Here is a 26,598-nt window from a genome sequence, read left to right on the forward strand (position 1 = left end):
AATTCCTTACTGAGATAACGAACAGCTTTCAGAACAAAGCATCTTAGCTCGTTGGTTTAAGGGGGTGAGGAAAGCCAAGCAAAATGAACACGCCCCCTCCCCTTTTCTCCGCAGCAGATAGGGTTAGATATGTCCTGGCACCTCCTTTCAGCCGGTTAGTCAGAAATAAATTCTTCCAAGAGCCCTGTAGAAGCTATATGGAACGCCTCTTCTTCCCTCCACACATCAGAGGAGAGTCTAGGAACTTGTTACTTTCCCTGTGCAGAACTGGTGATATTTGATGAAGCAAGGAAAGTTCAGAGCCCACGTCTTTGCAGTCCTCAGAGGAATTGCTATGCAAGTCACGCAGAATTTTCTCAGTCTTCCTAGCATGTCCGTCACTGAAGGGCATTTGCAAAATATTGATGAAGACACCGGGGTTGCAGTCTTTGAACCCTGTGGTTATCAGAAGTTCTGAACATCCTAAACTAGCCTCCACCCCTTTCTTTCCAGACTGCCTACACAATGCAGTGCTGGCTATTATCTGAACAATCGAGGGGTTAGAGATCCTGTTACGCTGGCCTTCAGAAAAGATCCTCTGTTAAGCAAGTCAGTGTTAATGAGTGCTCGGGAGCTGGCCAGCCTTCTTAATGCATACTGCAGCACAAGGGATGCAGCACTCACAAAAGATTTCCTCCTCCCTTCTCTGACAAAGCCTGGGCAAAGGGACAGCATCTATATCCCCAAATTCCAAGCAGCAGGCTCTTGCTGGCCAGAGATTCTTTCCTTATCCAGGGCTGATTCCTTTCTACTCCATAAGCAGGCAAAAGGACTCTGGTATTTTCCCAGGCAAGCATGTGTCCCTTTCAGAGAGCTGCAGCAGACTGCTTTGTCTAAAGGCAGCAAGCTCCACACTTGCAACGTCTCTCGCTCTCTCACTGGCTGTTCCCTCCCCTCCTCTCATGCTCACACCCCTCCCAGCAGAAGCAGTGATCAGGTTTCAGAACAGAAGCTGGCAAGGGAGGGAGAAATAAGACGGCAGCTTTGCAATATTCAAATTGCAATTTCAAAAATTTGTTTGATTACCCTGAGCCATGTGGTGTGGTTTTTCAGCATAAAACGGATAGAGTATGTGGGGATTAATTTATCAGACGTGAGCTGAGATTTTCAGATACTGAAAGGTAAGCATGACTGAAGGGAGTCAGACCAATTGGAAACAAACATATTACACCAGCTTTCTATATGCCTGCATGTAGCACTTGCTTCGTCTTGGATTATTAAAGATGCTTTGCCTCCACAGATCTGATCTGATACTGTAGTTATTACACCAAAGGCAACTTTTGTGAAGCTACTGGGGAACAGAATTGCCATTGTGGGGGGATGAAGAAGTCAAGTTACTAAACTCTCATAATTATTTGGCAGCAGCAGTGTACAAGGGCCCTGAAAGTTTTTAGCTTGGATGTTCGAAAACCAGAGCCAGAATATATGCAAAGGCCCTAAACAGCGTTTTCGTAGTAAGTATAATTTCCAACACCTAACTATTGGAATATAAAATCAAAATCAAAACACAACTCCATTTCAAGTTTGAGAGTCTGAAGAAATTGTTTATGTTGTGATACTGATGAAGACAGCCAACGTAGTTTCATAGTTTTCCACTTAAGTCTAAAGTGTTTTGTATTTGCATAGCATGGCAAAAGAGAATTAAGCTAGAATTTGCCAGTTGGAACTAGTTTGCCAAATGAAATTATCCTCTCTCCTCATGCACTGTTCTGGGAGTTCTCCCACCCACCCCAAGCCAATTTTGGAGATGCTGTGTGGAAAGCCCTGTTGCCCAAGAAAAAGCCCTTGCATAGGGCTTCTGCTAAAAGAATCCTACCCTCTGTGTTTAACTAGGGACAGCTCACTCAGGCAGCACCAAAACATTTTGGCCACCAGGAAGGCTACTACATTAGTTTAACCCTGAGCACCTTGGATTTGGTAGCAGTTTATTATAATGGGATTGCAACCCTCTGGCTGCAAAGCAAAATGACCTTGATAATCAAGACTCTGTACCTTCATGTTTGTACACCACTATAAGACTATGGAGAAACCACTCATTCATTTTGGGCATGTGCCTAGACATAAACAGACAGTATCTTGATACATGGTCTGCATTAGAGAATGCATTTAATGCAAACTTGAGTGCTAAATTGAAAACATATCAACTACAGCCACCAAGAAAAAGCTACACCAGGAGCTCTCAAACTTTCCACCCCCAGGGCCTGCTTCAGATAGCTGAAAATTACTGAGGTCCACCAGTTACAAAATGGTGGGGCAGGGGCAGAGCCCATCTCAAAATGGTGGCAGATAGAGGCAGTTTGGCATAATCAGGTGGCAATTACTGACATCATTTTCTACAAATATATAATCCATCTTTGGAAATTGCTAAATTATTTGTCACAGCATTTTCATTGCGCTGAGGAGTTTCATAGCTCAGGTTTCCTCAAGCTAAGCATAGACATTTGCTCTGGAAGTATTGTGACAGTCTCCTCGTTTTAGGTAGAATTTGCTGATCCAGAGGCTCTACATGAAGAAGACTTACTCTTTTATATTTTTCCCCATCTCACCTCCACATGCCTCTATTTTTAGTCATGTCCTGTAATTTCTTCTCCCATTCTGCTTTCACACTCAACTGGACCTTAACCCCACCCCTAACCTCAGCATGCCAGCTTCTTCCTGGTCCTCTTTCATTCATCCCTCCTATAACAGCTCTCCTCTCTTATCCCTTTCCTTTCTATTCCCATTTTATTTATTATTAATATTCATTAACAGCAGCATTTTATCTTAGTTTCTCATTTCCTTCAACACCTCCCTCTGGCTCTTTCTCCTCAGAGGGGGGAGACATTCATTCCCTCCTCCCTCACTGTATTTCTGCTTCTCAATCACATGTACTCAGCATGGGTGCTGGCACTGGTCCAACCAAAATGCATTGGCATGGCTAGGGGGTAGGGCAGGCATGTGAGGAGGCATTGGACAGGCTGTGGCACTGAGGCCACTAGTGGATCCTAGTCAGTGGTTTGGGAAACCATTAGTCTGTACCAATCTGTACCAAAAGGAGAACATTGGTGCAAATTGCCAATCCTTAAAAAGAACAATAGGTATTAACTCACTGCACTGAATAATACTGTCAGCTTTACTACAGTGTTTAAAATAATGAACTGGATGCAAATTGCAATGAGCTTTTGTGCAGCAGAATACAGCACATTTTAGCTATACTGTTTAACTAGCTACCAAATTCTCTCTAATGCAACAAGACTTATGTAAGCAAACTGACGTTGCAGTGGCCACTCATTCTTCTCTGGCTTTGGGTAATAAAATGACGGATGAAATCACTGTAAAACCAGCACACTATATACAACCTCTCCATGCCAAGGGAATCCTCTCCTGCAAGAAAACTGCAGCAAAGAGAGGGTTATTTTATGGCATGAAGCCATTTTGCTCCAACACAGTAATTTTTTTCAAGTAAGAATATTAAGTGGATTAACACCAGATGGAAAGTATACAAACCTTACATTGCAAATAGAGGCCTGAGGCCAAGTTGCTGCAGAAAAAGAAATGCTTTTGTTTTCATGTGGCAGACCCCTTTTAAAGATATGTTTCTGAGGATGTGTTGCCCTTTTAATAGATTTCTTAATCAGTGGTGCTAGTGAAAATGTTCATGGACAAGGATCAGTGAGCACATTTCTATTGGGACAGAATGCTCACTCTCTGTAAAGCTTTAGAATCCCATCTTGGCAGTAGCAGTTTATATTGAACAGGGCATCCGCACATCCCAAAGGAAAGAAAGGTCTAGAGCCTCTGCCAAAGTCTCTGCAAGAAGACCCCAAGCCTTTTAAATTTAAAGGTTGGTTACTTCAGTCACTGGTACATGAACAGAGACAAGGGACATCCATAAGAGACCCTTTCGCACATAACCCCAATGTATGGAAGGAAAAGGAAGACTGTGCCTGCTGCCCCCATTATTTGAGTGGATCCTGGCACCAACTCACATGCTGCTCAGAACATAGGCAAGGGGGCTGTGTGCATGCAGACTTTCTATATCAGCAGGAACTCACTGCACATGTATAGGCATCCCTTCCCATAATTTCATTTAGCATGACCCCCCCGCCCTCCATGCTTTGAGTATACCTGTGGACTTGTGAATAGCCCTTTGCTCACTTCTAATTTTAGAATTAAAGGAAAAGCAAACCCTAGGAATTCACGTCTTTGAAGTGAGATCGGAAATGATGAAACAAAAACTTGACGAGCGACACCGGGAAGCTCTAACTGCCAGCAGTCTAAGTGACACTGAACAATAGAATATACAGTGGTACCTCACAAGACGAATGCCTCGCAAGACAAAAAACTCGCTAGACGAAAGGGTTTTTTGTTTTTTGAGCTGCTTCGCAAGACGATTTTCCCTATGGGCTTGCTTCGCAAGACGGAAACGTCTTGCAAGTTTGTTTCCTTTTTCTTAACACCGTTAATACAGTTGCGACTTGACTTCGAGGAGCAACTCATAGAACGCGGTGTGGTAGCCTTTTTTGAGGTTTTTAAAGACTTTGGTGATTTTTGAAGCTTTTCCAAAACTTTCCCGACACCGTGCTTCGCAAGACGAAAAAAATCGCAAGACGACAAAACTCGCGGAACGAATTAATTTCGTCTTGCGAGGCACCACTGTAGAGTGTTATGGTCCACACAAGCAGGAGAGGGGACAACCCATTTCTAATGGTAGTACTCAGTAGAAGAAGCATGTCTCGTTTGATGGGCCACACATAAACATGTAGCCTAAAGGCTATGCTTCTGGGAGTGGCACAGTTCCAAAGGCCTCGGATCAGTTCCTTCCACTAGGCAATTGTTATTTCTACTATGTAAAAAGAACCACGTTCAGCAAGGCTGAATGCTATGCAGTATTTCCTGGAATGTTCATTGCTCCTGTATCAGAGGATTATGACTATGAACACAATGGACCCTTCCTCCACTTACAATGTCCATTAATAAAAATATGTATCACAAAATGCCTTTAAAAGCAGATGACAAATTTAAGCGCACAGCTACACATTTGCAATATTTATCCAATTTAAGCGAGTAAATTTAGGTAAGTTGAAAAGATCGCTGCAGGCAGGCAAGCAAGCAGGGAGGGAGGGTTTCTTTGTGCAAATAGGACCAATTACTGAGCCTCTTCAGAAAGGGGCATAATATGCTGAGGTGGGAAATCCAATCCAAAGAACAGCCTGATACGTTTCTTTTGAAACTTAAACTAATTTGAAGATGATTCCTTATGTTGAACTTGTTACAGAATAAGGAGAGAAAGGATCTGCTTGGACTGCAGCTCCAGCAAATTTCCTTCATATAACTTTTGTTCTACAGTCACATAGTCAGATTTTATAGGAAAATTGAATGACTTCCAGTAATGTGCTCCAATAATGGCATACACTTTCTGTGGACACACACGAGACTCCTATTTCACTCCTCCTTTAGCCAGTGCAAGCAACAAACCTTAATCCGTGACTTAGCATTACATCCAAACCAGGAATCATTGTTCGTTTCACTCCAAATGAACCAAGATGTTACGCCAATATTTGTTCTTGGCTTACCAATCATGGTTCATTGGAACCAAAACAAATCTTGATCCCCAGGTAGGACATAATGCGAAGACAATGATTGTAGTTAGTTGCTTCCACTTGCTGGAAGGGAGAATTGAAGCAGGAGCAATGTCCGCATTCACAGTGAACCATTGGCTGTAGTTTGCTGTAACATATGAACTGGGCCAGCAAGAACGAAAGGTTGCTGATAAATTTATATTTTTAAATAAACAAATAATCAGAACAGCATTATGGAGTGCCGGGGGGGGGGGGGGGGACCGACGACGACTGACAGAAGCAAATTATATATGGCAGTCAAATGCACCTCTGATCTGTTTTAGTTTAACTGATTTGCCAGAAAGTACATTTTTCTGCATCAACCAAATTACAGAAAAGGCAATTCTGCCAAACAAGGAAGATCAATGAACATAAACACACTGGTCTTCTTTAATACCCACATTGAAATAAGTGACTCCCACCTTGCAGTCTTTTCTGCATAGATTACTAGGTTCTTGGCCTGTATTATATTACTTGTGTAGAAGATCCTATAAAAATTTTTTATATAAGCTGTTCCATTAACATATAGGTCGATGCAACACTTTTGAAAAGTCTGTGGTATCAGATGAGGCTTCTAGGTTCATGTATAGCACTACATATTTGTTTCTATGTTGTCTGCTACAAATATGAAAGATATACCCAGCAAAATACTTATATTGTTTGGCCTGGCATGGATTTTGTTTTTTTAAGTTCTCAACCAAGGGGGAGAAAGTTTTAAAAGTGAATGGTGTATTTATTGCTTCATCTGAGAAAAATAACCTATTTCCAAAATGCATTCTTTAAGAGTTGTTTCTTTATATTGTTATCTTTACTTGTTGTAAAAATAATTTGCTTTATAACGTAAAAAAAAAGTGGAAACTGCAACAATATGTTGCGGTGTACCCTCCCTCCAAATACAAGTTCTCTGTTCAGAGGTCCAGCCAGCCATTTCATCCAAACAGGGCATGCCACTTTCTCTCTCCTCCTGCTTTTTTTCTTTGAAAAATTCCTTGGCTACTGAATATGATCAGTCCTCACTGGACTGTTTCTGTGGTTTCTTCACCACTTTAGGCTCATTTAAGATTTTTAAAAATGCTTCTGCAAAACTGGGTGGGGCAAGGGGGTATAACAGTCTTCTCTCTGAGGACCTGTGGGGTTATCAGAACTAAGCAGTAGCTTACAGCTTGTAGCTGTATTTCAATCCACATTCTTACTTCATGCTTCCATTCCAGGTGTGGAAGTAAATGCGTGGTTTTTTTGGTTTTATTTTAGCACCCTTTAATGAGCTGTAAAAACTTGGGAACATTTCTGGTAGTTTTCTGAAAAGCAAGTCAGTCTGCTGCAGCACCTCTGAATGTTTTCATGTTTTTGCCATGGGCTGTCACTGCTGCTTTGTTCTGCATCACATTTTTGAACACCGTACTAAAATATTCCACAAGCTGCCACAAGGTTTAACCAAAGATGAACTCCTGATAATTTAAAAATCACTTATTCTCTACTCCTTATATGAGGAAGTATTGCTGAAAAAACCTTGCTATTCCCCTTCCTCTTGCCCCAGACTACAAGACTCCTTAAAGCAATCTGATGAAAATTGTGCTTTAATTATTACAGCAAGGCTTTTTCAATGACTTGAAGATGCCACCTTCAGGACTTCGTGTTGCTACAAATTAGTGTTGAAGGCTGGAGAAGATGGGGGTGGGAGCAGAACTAGGATGCAGTCTTCCACCTTTGTCAGAAAGTCTCAGTCAAGGTTGCCACGAAAGACGGCAAGGGATTGAGGAAAGAGGTATAAAAGGCATCTTTTCCCAGGGCAAGTGGGGCTCTAGCTCATGTACATGCAAGAATCAAGATCCAGAAAGTGATTTTTCATGAATGAAATCAAGCCAGGAAATTATCAGACATATGGGCCCTTTATACTGATGGTTTAAGGTTGCTTGAAAAGTGCTTTGTGTCCCACCCTCTCCTCTCCCCTTTCTCCTCTTTTTTTTACAGACGGTATTTTTTTTCTGAGTATTTAAAATGTCTAAAAATGCTATATAAAAACTATACAAAAGGAAAGGGAAAAAAGAGCCAAATAGACCTAAGTAGAAAAAAGGCAGCAGATCAAACTACAAGGAATCCATTGTACTGTGTCTTTTTAAAGCCCTGCTCTTGCTGCATCTCGCCCTGTAGTCTCTTTTTGCCTAACCCCACCAAAGATTGTAAACTCTCTGAACACAGAGCCCATTTCTGTTGTGTGCAGCACATAACAAAATATAGAGGCGCTTCCTTCCTCAACAAGCCTTTTAAGTGGAGATCTTTATCCTAGTCTGAATCTGTACTGGATTTAAAGCTATTTTCATATATGATTTTTTTTTTTTTTAGTGTGTGAAATCATTTTGAGATACTTTATGGTTAGTAATTCATGAATAGACTCAAACAAACAAATATATAAATAAGTGAAGTAAGGCAAAACTGGGGTCAGATAAAATGTATGGTATCAGCACCAGTGAAAGTGGAGTTGTAGTAAAAGGGTAGGGGTAGCCAGTCCATTAAATTAAGCATGAGGGGTGATAATCCAATATCGTGAAAGCTGGCTTTCTCTTCTTCCTTGTACAGCTCTAAACCTTGCACCCTCAAATTTACTCGAGGGGGATCCCCAACCTTGGCCATTCCACTGGCAGATAAACACTGATGGATATCCCCATCTAATTAGGGACTGCAGAATAGCAAATTGCTGCCTCTTATCTGGATTTCTGGTCTTAAAGGGAAGCCTTAAGATAGCTGAATATCTCAACTATGGGTTGAGAAATACAAGGTTCCTCAATGGTAAGTCCCAAATGGGCCCAACTTTTTGTACTGCTCTCTCACTTGTTTGAATTGACTCACACCCTTTAGCAGTTCAGTATGGTACCTGAAATCCTCTGCTGTTCCTGAGAAAAGTCAATGCCTTCACCAATGGAGCTCATTATTTTTTCAATCTGAAAAACATAAGAAATTATTAGTGATAATTGAGCAACACCTGACTAGAGAGCTTCTTAATCCTATAATTGTATAAAGGTACACGTCCAAGAGATATGTATTGCTGTCTGGAAATAATAAATTCATGGTAAATATAAGAGAGAGAAATCTATACAAACATCTTACCAAGCTGATGACTAGCAAGAAAGTGATAACATTTGTTCATACTATAGAATAATCTATTCCTCTGATCTCACCTTAAAATACAGAAACTCCCCACTACCAATAAAGAATATGCCACTTCAGCTAAGAAGGGAACCTTCAAGGCAAATAACCCAATACCAAGTTGCTTCTACTGAAAGGCTGCAAAGACATTAGGATGAGCTGGAAAACATGAACAGAAAGCAGCAGTATTCTAAAGTACGTTTCAACCAGGAAGAGAGAAGCCAGTCAATCTAACTGAACTACAGGTTCATGTAGATGCTCCCAAGCATTTACATCTCAAAAAAAGGAATCCATTGTTGCAGTCAATGCCACATTCTGGATTTGATTTTTTTTTTTAAAAAACCCACCTCTACATCTTTTAAAAAGTACTTTGACAAGTGGTCTTAAGTACCAACATCTAAGCAGATCTTCAGCCTACAGAGCTTGATGCCCAGGCGCTTCTTGTGCAATCCTGGAGAAAGGAGGAGGAGGAGGAGCTTCTTTGGGTTTGTTTGTATGCTCAAAGACCTAGGAGTACTGTCTAGGAATAGACATGCATGGCAAATGGTGTTGATGGGTTTATGCCCAATTCCTGCAAGACAATGATATCTAATACTCCATTTAGTTCTGCACTGTTCAACCCACAAACCTTGACATATCAAGTTACTGCACATCTCATTTAAGTTATCAAGTTTAAGATGCACTTTAACAGCAGTGGAAATAGACTTCTGTGGTATTTCTTCATAAGATCTGCTATCTTATGCTACCATAATAAAATCAACTTATTATGAAAGAGAAGACTGAATCTCAAGATGACATCCCTGACAAATTACCAAATTAATGTAGAACTGCTTCTTATGAGCAAATGCCTAAGGACATTTAACAGACACAATCATTTATTTTCCCTGTTCATCTCACTTCTCCTGCATCAACTTTTAGATTGTAAACTTTGGGGGGAGGAAAGTACCATGCACATTAATTGCACTACAAGTAAACAACATCAAAAGTAGCAATAGGTTAGATTTACTCCTGTTGAGACACCACTGCTTTGTTTTAGCAATTTTTTCAAAAGCAATGAAAGGCCACTCCTCTCATTTTTTTAGGGTCCTCTATGGGCTACCTCTAAAAAATTGACATTAAATTCACATCCCCTCAGTATGATTTTATAGAAGTAAGCTTGTAGCATAATGTCTAAATGTCAAAGACCTCCAGCAGGAAAAAGCATTTTTATCCAATAATCATGAGTTACAACATGTTTGATATAGCACGTTGACTTTTATAGGACTCTACAAATAGCACCAGAACAGACTCAAATGTTTTCAAAACCCAGCAAAGGAAAAACACAAACACCAAGAAAGCAGAAAATAACTGCACACTAAGCAACCCCAGCAGTCAGCCTGCTTCCCAGATTAGGCAAAGTTTTGCAGGTTTCTTACATTGGAGAAAGATTGAACTTCGACGACATCAGGCACCTGCTGCTGAAACTGCTGGGAAAGAGCAAAACATGCGTTTCAATCCATTAAGTTAAAAACAATTTTGTCTAGGAGAATGGATTATACAAGGTCTCTTCTTAAGACTGTTTGATTCAGAACAGCACAAGTTCAGGCCAGAATTTAATAAAGGGCCATGTTTCCTTTTTTTTTTTTTAACCATGAGTTGCCTCCTGGTCTTAAGCACTGCAGGTAAAGTTTTAAACTATTCTACAACTTCTATGGTTGGCTGTGCAATTTAGCATTAAAATGAGGTAGATACTCAAAGGCAGATGTGGAAATAGGGTTCCCAATGTTTCTAGTGAACTAAACTATTTTCAGATTTTCTGTTTCTCATACTTCTAAGAAGCAGGTACTTTACAGATAGTTACTTTATGTTACTTTATGTATTTCTTTGGGGGCAACATCCTGAAAGGAGCTTTCTTAGATTGCAGTCATGGGGACCATGGGGATGCAAGAATAAAAAAACCACAAAGACAAGCATTTTGAAGTCCAATATACACAAAACAGTCCAATCCAATAAATTTTTTTCCTGAGTAAATAAGATGACCCAATAGAAACATGGATTTTGATCAGTTATTTCAGCTGAATTACGTCTTTTTATTCCTGACAAATGCCAATATGTGTAAGAGTGCAGATAACTTTTTTGAAGTCTAAAAGTATGCTTCTCCCAAAAGCATATACTGCAGCTTAGATAGCAAGACACATGAGCAGTGCCCTACTCATGAAATGGGACTATCTTGCTCTCTCTTCCTGATTGCATCTCAGTGCTTTGTGAAAAGATTACCTTGTGGGATATTGTGTAGAGCAGGCATAGCCAAACTTGGCCCTCTAGATGTTTTGGGACTACAACTCCCATCATCCCTAGCTAACAGGACCAGTGGTCAGGGATGATGGGAATTGTAGTCCCAAAACATCTGGAGGGCCAAGTTTGGCCATGCCTGGTGTAGAGGCTCAGAGGACAATCTTTCTGCCCCCTTACATGAGTTGAAGTGACATTTCAGTCATGCTAGAGACCCTTGGATCCAAATCACATGTTCAACTGCATTCAGATGATACACCATTCTTTTTCTCCTTCCCCACATACACACACTTGCTTACATCACAAAAAAAACCCCTCACATGTGAACTTTGGGGTTGCTCTTTTTAAAATGGAAAACACCCTCAGATTTCTTATGCACCAAAGTTATATGAGAGTAGCATGGGATGGCTTAATATCTGAAGGGCCTTGTGAAACCCACAAGCTTATAATCAAGTTAAATAGTAACCACTAGGCAAATTCAAGTACCTATTCTCTGTGGCCTACCTGGCAACAATTCCCTATACTTATTACTGTATTTATTACATTCATAATTTTCAAAGGGCACCTCAAGTTTACCCTTGAAGAACAGTTGCGATCTAGAAGGTCAGAGATTTACAGATGCTTTGAAGCCTTCACTAGCTCAATGCTTTGTTATCCAGAAATGTTGGCGGTAGATTTTTTGGGTGGGGTGGGGAGAAATAGAGGAGTCCAAGTAAACAGTCCATTTTGGTAACAGTAACTAGCTCTGCTCTTTTATCGCTCCACCGACAAATCCTATTATGCACACCCAACATGCAAGTGCCTCAGCATTTAAGCCTAACAAAGTCCCTCCATTTAGCACAGCTGTGCCCCTCCCTTAGTGGAAATGTGGACATTTGCCAAAAGGCTTCATTTAGCATGCACTAACAAAAGCAGCTTGACATACTCTGTGCTGGAAAACAAACAGAACTTCCATGTCTGTTAATATCTTTTGCCTCTTCAATCCCAGCTGATGCATAAAACACTTAAACATAAAATTCTTCTGTAAAAAGGTAAGTGCCCTGAGGGATGCTTCAAGGCTGCCCACCTTGCTTTTCCCAGTCTCTGCTAATTTGTTTCAAGAGTGTTTTTAAGGATAAAAAATAGCTCAATGAACTTCAATGAAGGGAACGCATAGAACTCCCTTCTGTGCCAAGTTACTTAAGTTTTGATGAAATAATTAAAAATGCATCACAAACGGCACTAGTTCTGCCTTAGTGCTGCAGGGCCGTCAGTATCAAACTGACAAACAGGGAACGAAAGGCGTGTGCACCCCTCCCATTTAGATACTTCTCACGAAATCCCATTGAAACAGTTTCCCCATGTAGAACCCCCCATAACCCCTGAATTTAAAAAGTCAAAGGGCATTTTGGCATGAGAGCTGCTTTAGGCAAAGCTGCTTCCTGGTATGCCCATGCTATTTTTGTCTGCATTTTGCTTTAAGCAGTTCTCAAGTCAACTTCAAAAATTGCTGTTTAATTTTTGGGTGATGTCTCTGAAGCCCTGGCTTCTGATCACTAACAATCCTATGAATTGCTTCTGAGGTTAATCTAGCTATCCCTTTGAACCTACTGCCATCCCCATAAGGCCAAGAACATTGATATTTCTTTTTTTCTTTTTTTTAAGTGCTTGGGTTACAGATTTCTGTGCCAAGCATAAAATTCCATGCTTGTGCACAGCCATTCATATAAAAACAGTACAGCAGGGAGACACAGCTCAGTGCATGTTGTGGTTTACATATGGTACGTGTAGTAACTATCTCTAGATAGGCTGAAAATAAATTCAAAATAAAAGGTCTCTCTGTGATCAATGTTTTTAAGTGCTACAGAAAAGGAGCAACATACAGTTTGCTGCCTCGACAATTTCTTGCAAAAAGGACAAATCATTCCCATTGCAACATAACAAGCATCTAACTGTGCCAACATTATAAATCCAAGATAGTATAAAAAGGAAATGGTGATGCTGTTGCAAGTCAACCTGGTTTAACAGCTTCCAAAACCATGGGAGGTGAACTGCTACCAGGGAATTTAATGTGTGGGCAATCCATGGTGCAAAAATTTGAACAGAATCTAGTAAGCACTCTATCTTTGAAAAAAGCAAGATTTCTCATTCTAATGATTGCAGGAATATATTTGGAAGCATTTGTCAAGTTGCCAGTCTTTATGCAATAGAGTCAACTCGGCACAGATCAAAGCTTTCACATGCTTCTCCCATCTTTTCCAGGGGAGTGCTATTTCTCAGAGTGCAAGCACAAAAATGTTGTTGAAGGTTAATTCTAACCAACTTCTATTACTGCTTTTGTCAGTGCACTCGATCATGCATCAAGGTGAATGCCACCACCAAACCAACCCCTCAGCATGTTTATCCTGGCAAGTGCCACTTAGTTCTATGACACTTTTGTACAAAACATGCATGCATGCACAGGATTGCTGCCATAGTGGAGCATTCATATGCTTTGCTCACTTTTCGAGCAATTTGGTATTAGGATTTCATACAATCGTAGGGTGTAGAGTTAGAAGGGACTGTGAGGGTCATCTAGTTCAACGCCCTGCAATATAGGAATCTCAACTAGAACCTCGGCTTAAAAATCTCCAAGGAAGGATAGTCCACCACTTCTTATGGAAGTTGGTTTCATTGTAAACAAGTGATAGTCTGGAGTGGAGAATTTCTCCAAAGGCCTAGTCAGATTATTATCAGCCATGATTGGACATATTTTTTAAAGACACTCTGAAATAATTTTTGGTCAGCAGCACCAAAGAGCAGCTCAGGTTTGTGGGTTTCATCCTATCACCAGGCAAGTTTGAAGGGGAGTTAAAGCTTCTTGTTTAAAGCTAGAAGCTAATATGCATCCAAAAAAGGCCTATTACTATGTTAACCACTAATACTTTGGGAAACACAAGCTACAGGCTTTTTTCTTCTCAACTTTATCCAGTATTTAACTTTTCTTCAGCCAACCAGTGAAGGATCAGTTGCTGGACAAAGTGGGGCATACCCTCCTAACATTCTGAGTCTCTCCCCCACCCCCCACCCCCCGTCCCAAATCTGCAAAGCCATAGTTCAGCCTTTCTACTGTCACCCGCAGTCATCATTAATGCATTTACCACTGAATGAGATGCTTACTAGATTTTTCTGCTTATCTCTGCTTAGCCAATCAAAATAATCACTACCAGAATGTCTCGAGTATCTTTCTCCCACAGAAATTGCTTTGGTGCGGCAATGGATTCTTTTGCTCATTTTCCTCCCCATTTTCCTCAGGAGTGATGGGGGGAGCTAAGATTTAGAATGAGTAGTGGGGGGGGTGTCCACTGGTAGCGCTCTCTGTTAATCAGCCCATCCTAAGCCAATTAGCACCATGCATTCTTCCTGTAGGTGTTCACAAGCCAATCAGAACCATGCTTTTTTCCTGTGCTGCCATCTGCAGCATGTGCCAGAAAGATAGATACTCAGAGTGGGACCCTTGTTTACTTATCTTTTGTGTAAGCATGGAAGGGGAGAAATATTAACCTGAAGTATATTTTTAATAATATTTAAATTGCATAATGTGTTCTGATTTTCATTTAGGGTTTTAACTAAATTAAAGGGAGGTGATATAACTACAGTTAATAAATTAACACCAGTTACCCAGGAATAAGCACTATTGAATTCATTAGGACTTATTTCAGAGTAGACAGGTAGCTAACAGAATTAGATTGTTCACGTTACTGCTCTTCTATAACCAGCTTATCTTATTGAATCAATTAAAGCAAGTGAGCCTGTTTTCTTTTCATGCCATTCATGATTCTTCTCTTCCACATTTTATCCTCACAACCCAATGAATAGCCCAAGGTCACCAGGGCATTTCATAATTGAGCAGTGGTTTTAACCCTGGTTTCCTACACCCTAGTCCAGTTAATATTCCTCTGCATTCTGGAAAGAAGGCAAAGTAGTAGGTAAGTTGGAGAGGGGAGGACAATCTTTTTCCATAAGCCTGGAAGGTTAGGGGGACATTTGGCACCTTTAAGAGTAACAAATTCACGTTCCAATCCTAGCTGGGAGCCATCTCAACTGAATTTAGTAAGACTTGCTCCCGAGTAATGTATGGTTGTTGTGACATTAACTTACACTATGAATTTTGACAGCAGGACCCTTCTTAAATATGGTTAGACACTTTTCAGTTTACTTAGGCACCAAGTACTCCTATAACTGCAATGCATTTGTTTCAACACCTCTGCAAGTGAGGAGGGTGAATAGAAAATCAGAACTTTGTCCTGTCAATGCCACCTCCTTGGTCCCACCCATGTGACTTTATTGGCCCCACCTACATGACCCCCTTGGCCACAGGTAATCCTATCAGGTCCAGGAACTACCAAGTGTCACTGCAGCAAATCGAGTGCTTTAAAAAATATTGTATACAACTTCAGACCTCCTTCATCCCTTTCAGAACATTACAGAAAGAGGCTGACAAGCTTTCCTGGACTTGCTGCTGCCACATAAAGCTTGGTGTATGTACCTTTGCATGAGGTTCCAGGGAGTAGCAACAACATATCTATAGGGTGCATCCCCAAGTGTTTCTCTTTTCTATGGTTTTTTCCCCCAGTCAAACTGGGGCCATTACATAAAATGTCAAGCAGCTCTGAAAGTAACAAGTTGCTTCTCTTGCCTGCATTGTGTGTTCCCACTACAGTTCAGTGCATCTGTCAACTATCATGGAACTCTAAGGAACAATGTTTTATTACTGGAACTTCAATTATTCTTTCCTATAAAATCAATGCATATGAGGTAATATTACCCAGTAGTGACCGGTTTAATGATTATGGGAAAGAGGTTGTGTTTATTTGTAGCAGGGATTTGTGATAACAAAATAGTAAAAAAGTAATCAGCAAAACAGTGGGTGGAAGACACTGCGGAAGAACTATATGCAGTGCTTTTGGGGGGTAAAAAAAGTGAGGTGTCAGTACTTATATATTGATATAAGTGTCATAGGTGCCAGCACAAATTGGGTGCCACAGGCAGCAAAAAGTGAGTGGTGTCATGAAAAAAGCCCTGACTACATGTATATTTTGGGCTACAACTGAAAAGTTGTATAAAATATAATCTCTTTTTGTTCTGTGTTATGTTCTATACTTCTAAAAGCCACAAACTTGAAGTGCACAGTATTTTGATTTGACAGTCCAAACTATATCTTACAAAATAACAGCAAAACAGAACTCTGGATAAGGTTATGTTGGTGTTAATTTTCAATTCTTTGTTTCTAAATGTACACAACAGCACAATGGAGAAGAAATCTGATTAAATTTGTAGTGAAACTGACTAGCTAGCAAGCATCAAAAAGAACACTATGGGTTTAGGGTATGAATGGATTTCCCTCACACCGCACAAAACATGAGAATTTAGATAATAGTTAATTGTACAGTAAAACCTAAAACACAGGCCATATGGATGTGGAATGCTATACAGTCATACCTCGGGTTACGAATGCTGCGGGTTGTACGTTTTCGGGTTGTGGACCGCACTGAACCCAGAAGTACCAGAACGGGTCACTTCCAGGTTTCGGCGCTCACGCATGCACAGAAACGCAAAATAATGTCACATGCATGCACAGAAGCGCCAGATCTCATCACGTGTGTGCGCAGACGCAGCGCTGTGGGTTGCGAACGTGCCTCCCACACAGATCATGTTTGCAACCCGAGGTATGACTGTACTATGCTGTATGTCTGGTAGCTGTATGTCTGGAATTTCCCAGACATAACCGGGATTCGGTCGTCAGATACAGTGTCTGGGTGGGAGTTGGATAAATGTCCAGGAAAATCTGGATGTGTGGCAACCCATGTCGGAAGTGTAGATTTTGGTGAATTTCACTAAAAATAGCTCAAAAACTAAGAGCTCAACAACTTTTGTGTCTGGATTTTCACTTTTTGAAATATGGTGACCCTACATTACTGTTGGGACAAAACAACAGCCAAGCTTCTTAGGATTTGTTTACTTAGCTACTAATGACCAAAATCAACTGTAGCTTACAGGTGTACTTGTGCTGTTGTACGAAGTGCACACAAAAAGACTCATAGAAATTAGTAAATGTAAACTGCATTTTCATTCTTGCTTTAGCTTAATTATGAGCCATACAAAAAATCTCTGTTTGAGAAGAGCCTTGCTTTTTTCCCTGAGGTTGAGTGCTAAGTAAATTAGTTTTTTAAAAAAGGCAAGAACACAGCCAACATTTTTTTCTTAATCTAATTAAGAAAATTTAAATAGAGGCGGTGACCATTTTGTGCATGTCCAATTGACATGCAACTGCTGACACGTGCATTGGTCTCAGGCCCGGGACAGGGGTGGAACGGGCTTACGCAGAAATGCTGACATGCACAATGACCCTGAACTCAACCCCTGCACAAACGGGGAGTTGCCTGTATTTTAATGTAATTAGTCTCTTCTATTTTCTGAGGAAGCTGAAACTTCATATGCTCAATTTAAAAAACCTCTTGACACAAATATAGTTTAGAAAAGGCAAAGCTAATAAATAGGCTTTATGGAGCCTAAGCTCTTGGCATATGGGCACATTGTAAAATATAATTTACAATGCAGTGCAGGCTAAGAAGCTGCTGAGCAGTAACAGCCTCAACTAAACCTGAAGTGCTGTTTTCATTGTGAAAATAGAGCCCATTTCAAGACAGCCTAAAACAGGAGTGGGCAGAAGGTAGATCAGAACCTACTGAAAGATCTCTATGTGATTTGAAGCAGATCAGCAAGAATTTCTGACTCCCAGTTTAACAATGACAACAAAATTACTCTGCCATCCTGCTGAATCTGCAGAAGCCCCCCCCCAAAAAAGTTTGTGTGTTTCTGTTTGTGAAAGGGTTGTAATTTCAGTTCAGTTTTGGCATAAAATAAAACTTCTAGTCTCAGAATTCTTTAATTCTAAGCATCTGCTTCTTGCATCTGTCTCGGTGAGTGACAAGTTCTAGCAAAAAACAACAACAAAGTTCCTGCAAGCATGAAGCCTGCCTACCCCAGTCTATAGAGAAGTAGCACTTCCTGAAGATAAAAAAATGGTAATCAGCTTATTTCCTAGCAATCCGTAGGTCTGGCAGACCTCTGCAAATATGGCTTCCAATACATTGTTATTTCTTCTCATTGCTTCCTGACATGCAATGAAACTAGAAACACCACAAAGGTTGCTTTTTGTGTGATCATAGATACAATCCATGTTGGTCCATAGAAAAGTAAGCAAAACAACATAAGACTAAAGCCAAAACAATTCTCATACCTTCAGGTTTATAGAGCTGTAGATACATACATAGAAACTTTATTTGCATTAGCCACTAGCCATAGCAATAACGGTGTAGATACCATCAAGAGCATGTATAGAATCTATGGTCTTCTGCACAAATAAAATTTTTTCATTTATACGCATACAGACATTATACACATTTCAGGTAAATCAGCTGCAAATAAGTTAATGCTGATATTGCCTTAGAAAGGCAAAGCCAAGTAATATGTCCCAGAACAAGTGAAAAGCTACCAATGAAGGACAGCTTTAGCATTTGAGAAGGGTAAAAGGAAAATATGAAGTCATATTCTTCTCAGTAGCCAAGAGCAGTAAAACCGTAAGATTCAGTTTATGAATTACATGACCACATTGGACCACAAGTCTTAAGGGAATCTAAAACCAATGCATAATTAAGGTAATATATTACTTGTCACTATCCTTCCTATAAACCAAAACCAGGGCTCCACAAGATAGCAATTACTACACAGAGAGCAAAGCCAGGGCAGTTTATGATGCTTGGCTAATTTGGTCAGCAGCTTCATGCCACAGAATTATAGGTTTGTAAGTTCACTGTTATTTTATTCCACATATACATAATATAGTAGGCTTGCCTGTTAAGAGCTTGGCAGCACCAATATCGAAGACTTGAAAATTTAATTCTATTCTTATTAATCTGAATTCAAAGTAATAAAATAAAGTCGCATGCCTTACAAATTACCTAACCAAATGCATGGCCTTTCCTTAACAAGGAATATTATCTGGACATGGACTAAAGACATAGCAATCTTAGCAGAAATATGTACCCTGGCTGCCTTTCCTTTCAAAAAAATCAGACAGCTCACTTTCATCTTGAATGGATTACGATGGAAAGGTTAGCAACACAGACTGAAAACTAGATCCTAAGCAGTCAGGTAAAGATCAGCTGGGAATCTGGAACAAGCTTGGGATCTGAAGCTCTGAAACAAAACATGGATGACTAAAGAATCATCCATGTATTTTCAAGAAAGCAAAACATGTTTTGAAGACGAGAAACTGAAAACCAAAGCAGGTGCTCTAACAGGATGTCTGCATTTTAAAGTATTTACAGTGGTGATATCCTATAGATTTGTGTACAGTACTTGCAATACAAACCATATATAGTATATTACAAGGTTCAGTTGCAAAAAGCATTGCTTCACATGACTTGTTGCAAGGCAAATGAGCACGTATTCTAAAGACAGACTAGGAACAAATTAGGAATTATAGAAAGGTTTATGCAGAAGACAAAAGGGAAAGTTGCAAAGTACAGTTGTATCTTGGATCCTGGAACACCCTGGAACTCAGACGTTTTGGCTCCCGAACGCCGCAAACCTGTAAATGATTGTTCCGGTTTGCAAATGTTCTTATGGAACCTAAACGTCCAACGTGGCTTCTGAATCAGAACCCAAGATTTGGTTTTCAAACGTTTTGGAAGTCAAACAGACTTCCAGAACGGATTCCTTTTGACTTCCAAGGTATGACTGTACATGGGGGGGAAGTAGCGTGGGATAATTTGGTAAAGGTGTCTCAACATTAGACTACAGCACTGTAGTTGTGCTTCCAGGCATTGCTACATAGTAGTGATATATATCTGATCTAAAATCAGAAGTGACAAATATCTGAGAATCCTTGGCACAAGTATTCTACACGCCCAGTCAAGCTGGCAGTGTTTCCAGTCCTGGATGCAGCTGATCTACATAATAGGGAGAGTCCATGGGCTGGCTTTACATAAGCTGCACAAAGATGCACAAATGAGTTGCAGTTCTGGCTGCTCTATAGCCTGCGTTACGCATCACATTTTTCTTAGATGACCTCTGTGTGGGGAACTGCATATGCAACATGTGTCTCTCAATATGTCATGATTACACATGTTTGGAAACCATACAGGTCCCCAATGTGCAAACTGTAACAGCACAAAACATTTTCTGTTAAAATTACTAGTACATTTACAGGATGCCTCATAAAACTGATGCAAGCAGTTTAAACTTGTTTCACAAATTATGATTGGAAATTGATTACAGTACATTGTTAACAAGGTCCTATCAACTAATAGTAAATAGAAATACTAACTAGGCAGGATTATTAAGGTGGGGGTCTTGAAGAAAGGTTAAAGCTTACTGGGAAATGGTATGTAATGAACTGAAAAAAGATGTTTAAAATAACATTTGTAAAAAACCCCCACAAAAAACAGAAGCTTTCCTTTTGGGAATTATAGGGATAGAACTACCCAAACTGTATAGAAAATTATTAAAGTACTGTATTTTTCGCCCTATAGGACGCACATTTTCCCCTCCAAAAATGAAGGGAAAATGTGTGTGCATCCTATGGGGCGAATGCAAGCTTTCGCTGAAGCCTGGAGAGCGAGAGGGGTCGGTGCACACCGACCCCTCTCACTCTCCAGGCTTCAGGAGAGCCGCAGCGCCAGCCCCACAAGGTTGGGGGACAGCGACTGACCCAAGGTTAACCACTGAGCTTCATGGCTGAATGGGGATTTGAACCCAACTAAGTCATAAACAGAGCTGATCACTAAAATCAATTACTTAAGTGATTTCAGTGAGTCTACCCTGAGCGCAACTTAGATACCACCCTTTGTATTTTCTAATTTCTTAGATATTATGTTGTTTGTAAAAGATATTGTTTCAGGCCACTCTGTTTGTATATAAGCACAACTGGATTTCAGAATTAGCTGAAATCCCTTGCATATAATTTCTGTTATAATGTTTCTGAATTAAATTTAGTTGCTGTGTTAGTCACTTTCTTCACAAATGTGACCAACAACAACATACAAAAACAGTATAAACACTAAAACCGATTATAATAAACACAACCAATAAAAAGCTAAAAGCACACCTATATAGCCTGGAAGAAAGAAAAACACATCAACGTAGACAAGATAGGTCTTACAGATTCTGCCCGCTAAACAAAGCCACAAATTCAAATCGAGGGCCCTGGAAAAACAGGAGTTTTTGCCTGGCACCTAAAAATAGATAAAGATGGCATAAAGATGCCTCTTCATGGGGAGTATCCCACAAGCAAGGAGCCACCAGTGAAAAGGCCCATTCTCGGGCTGCCACTCTCCGAACTTGCTATGGAGGGGTCAGATGGAGAAGGATTCAGATTATGAATGCTGGGTCCAAGTTGGTTCATGAGGGGAGAGGTGGTAATTGAGGCATTGGGATCCTGAGCTGCAGAATACTTCATAGGTTAAAAGGAGAACTTGAATTGGAGACTTGAAACTAACTGGCAGCCAGTTTTGTTGTTCCAGAATTGGTGTTACATGTACAGACCACTCTACCCAGGTCAACAATCTGGCAGCTGAATTTGTAATAGCTGCCGTTTCTGAACCAGCTTCAAAGGCAGCCCCCTGCAGAGCTTGTATGAGGTCTGGGGTGGGAGTCTTGTTAGAATAAAGTTATAAACTCAAACAAAGAAGCAACCTGTTCTTGGTGCAGGGCACCCAACCAGCTTAGCCCTCCAAGGCCGGAGAGAAGTGTACTCAGCTGCCCCCACACTCTGCACAGGCTTGTTCAAAGGAAGGCCCCCCCCCAACGCACTGCAGTAATTTAACCTAGTGGTAACCACAGCATAAAGGTAAAGGTATAGGGACCCCTGACCATTAGGTCCAGTTGTGGCCGACTCTGGGATTGCGGTGCTCATCTCGCTTTATTGGCCGGGGGAGCTGGCATACAGCTTCCGGGTCATGTGGCCAGCATGACTATGCCGCTTCTGGCGAACTAGAGCAGCACATGGAAATGCCGTTTACTTTCCCGCCAGAGCGGTACCTATTTATCTACTTGCACTTTGATGTGCTTTCGAACTGCTAGGTTGGCAGGAGCTGGGACTGAGCAACGGGAGCTCACCCTGTCGTGGGGATTCAAACCGCCAACCTTCTCATCGGCAAGTCCTAGGCTCTGTAGTTTAACCCACAGCGCCACCCGTGTCCCAAGCAAACCACAGAATAGTTAACAATTAAAGTTGGTGGAAGACACTCGGTGCCACCAAAGCCACTTGAGCCTCCAACAACCGGAACTGATTCAGAAGTACCTCCAAGCTGCATATCTACTCTGATCCCATCCATCTGGTCAAGGGAACCACCCACTAAGTGCCTTTGTCTTGTTTGGATTGATCTTCAGATTATTGGCTCTCATCCTGCCCATTACCAGGTGAGACATGGTGAGAACACCCATTCATAAATAAGTAAAAATAAGTATTAAGTACTGTTCTGCTCATTTGCTTGAATGGGACAGACGGTCCTTTAAAATAATCAAAGCCATACAAAGTGGAGTCTAAAGTTGTTCTACACCTGAAAAAATGCATATATACAAGTTAAACATGATTCTGAAACTGGCATGCCAGCATTTCACATCCTGGCAGAGGCGTCACACATCCTACTCCAACCTTCAAGTACAAAAGCAATCTATTCACATTATGTAAAATTTAGTGTGCTTTGACTGCTGCACACTGAATTCACGTCAGCTGAATATTTATGAGCAGATTACAGAAACAAATTTACCACTTTAGCCTTCAGCTAAGTTTAAAGGCATTCAAATATTTATACTAACTACAGCCCACTTCAGACATAAGTTCAATCCTTAATTTATTCCACAGTGAAGTGAAGAAATAAGCAAGGTTCTGCTATATTATGTTTTGCTTCTTCCTTTGATATTTCTACACCCTGCTTTTAAGCCATTGTCAGGGTGCCGACTTCAGCCTTTGCCATTCAACAAGCCTACAAATTGGGGCAGGATCTGAGGTATATAGTGTGCCCCATTGGCTCGGAAAAGGCTCTTACTGACAAGCCAGTAGTATCTGTCTTACTTAAGGGCTCAAGGTAGGGCAGAACTCTGCCTTGTGCAGCTTCAGGTTGGGAACGAAAGTGAGCACCTATAAACAAGTCATTCCTTCCCATTTTAACCTAACTTATACACAGTGCTGGTTTTCTAGAAAAAGATGCCAGAACTCACCATGAACACCATCCTTGTTCTCTTATAATGATAGGATCAATATATTAACACAGGATTTTCATGAAAGTATCAAGGTATTTTAAGAGAACATAAATTTCTAATGATGCCTAGTGTAGACATAACTTCAACTTAGCTAACTATTTAAGAAATTATGAGTAAATTTCAATCTCCCCACACTTGAGTTATTTCTCTCTCCTTGTCAGTGTAAATCATGAGATAGCTTTGCATCTGTTAAGAGTTACATTAAACATGGTTGCAAACCAGTGCTAAACTCCTGGTTAAAACGCTAACTTAACAACTTTAATGTGCCCTGGGTTAGATTCAGATTAAGTTAACCATACTTATTTCCATATAAAATCAATGAAAGCAAAAAGGAAGTGCCTTGGTCCACAAGAAAAATATGCAAAAATCCACAACCTGGCAACAGCTTTATTAGGAGGAAGCAACATGTCACAAAATAATGAGCAAGCTTTCCTTTAGCTGTTTGGATGCTGTGCAGAGGCAGGGGATTAGTGAAGAGAGGAAGAGCAAAAGTTTGGCTGGTCTGGATATAACTCAGCCTACAGATGGAGACTGCAGACCATACTGGATTAGTCTCTAGTCAGCGCAGGTTTCAGGTTATACCTAATTCTGTTCTGGGGGTTCCTTGAACTATCTGGAGCAGATAGATTCAGGTAGGTAGCCATGTTGGTCTGACACAGTCGAAATAAATAAAAAATTGTCCAGTAGCACCTTAGAGACCAACTAAGTTTGTTCTGGGTATAAGCATGCATACGAAAGCTTATACCCAGAACAAACTTAGCTGGTCTCTAAGGTGCTACTGGACAATTTTTTATTTATTTGGAGCAGATAGGGGAGAGGAAATTCTGTGTTGAAGGCAAAAATCCTTGCGCTAACAGGATGACTTTGTTGGATACCAGTCTTCATCTAGACTCAGCTAGATAATGGTTAATGCTGACAAGGAAAGAGGAATTTCACATGGGAGAAGAGGAAGGAGTATGATCTCCTATGAAAGGAAAAGTCTATTTTCTAACCAGCTCAGTAAACTGCATGTCAGTTAAAGCAGTTCTTTTAACAGCAATTAGCGTTCTGCTAAATAGCTACCAAATACATGAGTCAAGAGCTGGACTTGCTTAATTTTTTCAAAATGCAGCCTAGACTACCATCAGAACACAGATGGAACAGCAAATAACCATTAGTACAGAACAGCAGGATGAGTAACTGTTCCAGCAGTTCTCTATAGTCCTAGTATCACTGACCCCAATCAGAGTCTTTAAAGATGATGTAACCAATAATTCTGAAAGAAACAGACTGAACATTAAAACATCATTGGAAAGGTATTGTGAAAGCTCTTCAATGCCCTGTTTGGGAAACAGAACATCTTGAACTATTTAAGGCCACTATATACAAGTTTAGACAGCAGTTGCACTCATTTATAATTTTCCAACACAAAATATTTAGATAGGAGTTAGTAACCAAGATCAAAACTGCAAGTGTTAATGGCAGTATTCATTTTTGCAATGCATGAGACAGTTTCCAGACCAAGAACTGTTATTATATGCAATGTAATATATTTACCCCTAACATAAATTGAATCATATGTAGCACTTCCAGCAAACAGTACAAAATTATCAGTCATGGCATTAATCCACAGCAATGCAAACAGAACACACCACTGTGCATAACCACCCACCTTGATAAAACAAATATTTGTTTCTGATGCTTAGTACAGGTATTTTTATTGTTTTAATATTAAAGGAATCCAATTCCTTATGGAAAAACAATTCTGCTGTTTTGTAAAACAGATTTTTCTGCAGTCAGCTGATTATATTAATTTTGCCTGATACTTCCTTCAGCTGCCACACATAGAGGTGATTGTTTGACAGGTGAAAATTTAGGCATGTGTATTGCAGATACCTGAAAACATTAGAGCACAAAAGGGCAGTGTACTGAATCCACAAAACCAATGAACTCAGAGCTAGCACAAAATCTGCAAGCATAATCTTCTAGACCTCGACTATAGATTAAATGTGTTCCACTCCCAATTTTTCTTCCTACAACTTCCTATACTTTTGTCATGTGATGGACTAGCCTTTTGCAGGCAAAGCAAGAAGAAAAATGCTGTGGCATATGACTCCATACGTATATGGACTTGTTTGCATAACACTGCTTGGGCTAATGAAAGTCCTAAGTAAAGACAGATACACACAGGGAGTCATGAACTCTTAATCCCACCTCTCCTCCCCTGCACCCCCACTCCTTTCTATCAGTAGCCCACCCCCTCCTCAGGTTCATTATTTGCTACCTATGTAGTTTTGGTAAAAGAAAATGGTGTACTTTTTAAAAAATAGACAGTATTGCCGGTACTTCAAAAATAAGACACAGAATGCATATAGTGTTAGATTCAGAGAACAATGCTTCCAAAATAATCCCATGTTCACAGTATTTTTGGAAACTATATCCCATTGTCACCCTGGCTAGGTGGGCACAGGACAGGTCCTCCTGTTATTTTAAATAAATTTATTTATCATCTTCCCAAATGTGCAGAATCATTTAATATAAAGGTTAATCTATTTCTTATGATTACAAAGACATGCCACTGAACTATATAAATAGTGATTCTTTTACATAAATAGTGACTCCATTATTTCACAACGGATGTAATTTGCCAGACAAGCGAATTCCCTTTACATTCGTTTTAGACTGGACATGTAGTTCCTCAAAACTGACCCTCAGCTGGAGTTTGAGCCCCTTTTAATTATTTAGAAGCAGTTTATACTTGCATCTTTCATGTGACTCTACTTTTAGAGTCCGTAGAATCAGCATTACTGAAGAATGCTTCAGTAATGCTGTGGTGAAGCTTCAAGAGGGACACTTAATCTTAGCTGAGTTATTCACTAAGGCAACTTTCTATCAGCAAGTTTAACCAGTTAGTGGTCTTGCACATGTAACAGTAAGCTGGCTTTCTATTAATCTTCTGAACTAGTTCCTTTATGCTACCTGTGCAAAAGTATTTAGGAACTCCTCATCTTTACTGATGACTTCTCATTTATACAAAGCAGACAGTGGTGACCTAGATATGTGACCCACTCTTTTCTACAAGCTATTCTAGAGAGACTAAGCTGTGGAAGCTTTTCCAATGTGACAACTGATTCTCCAGCACTTTCAGCTTCCTCCCCCCCACCCCCCACCCCAGCAGTACAGAATTCATTCTACAAAGTCGCAGACAAGCCAAGGGAATTCACACCCTGAACCTGAATTTCTAACAATATGTTTAAAAATCTTTTAAGCACCCCCC

General features: G+C 40.3%; 1 protein-coding gene and 1 long non-coding RNA gene across 20 annotated transcripts in view; one reads left to right on the forward strand and one right to left on the reverse strand.

The window, feature by feature from the left end:
* Positions 1-26,598, reverse strand: part of ANKS1A (ankyrin repeat and sterile alpha motif domain containing 1A) — a 112,143-nt gene that overhangs the window by 36,428 nt on the left and 49,117 nt on the right. For 9 of the 19 annotated variants that reach the window (XM_083509159.1, XM_083509160.1, XM_083509158.1 and 6 more), the window contains one exon: positions 8,512-8,578. In XM_083509159.1, the coding sequence (XP_083365285.1) occupies positions 8,512-8,578 (67 nt within the window). Of the gene's footprint in view, positions 1-8,511; positions 8,579-10,198; positions 10,250-26,598 lie in introns of all 19 variants that reach the window. The other 10 variants (XM_083509155.1, XM_083509170.1, XM_083509154.1 and 7 more) reach the window with 2 other exon arrangements.
* LOC310709547 lies at positions 142-9,191 on the forward strand. The gene is made up of 2 exons (XR_014527574.1): positions 142-1,493; positions 8,828-9,191. It is a non-coding gene; the product is annotated as an uncharacterized lncRNA (long non-coding RNA).

Source organism: Podarcis liolepis, assembly GCF_965112155.1.
Source record: "Podarcis liolepis genome assembly, chromosome: 6".
Lineage (NCBI taxonomy): Eukaryota > Metazoa > Chordata > Lepidosauria > Squamata > Lacertidae > Podarcis > Podarcis liolepis.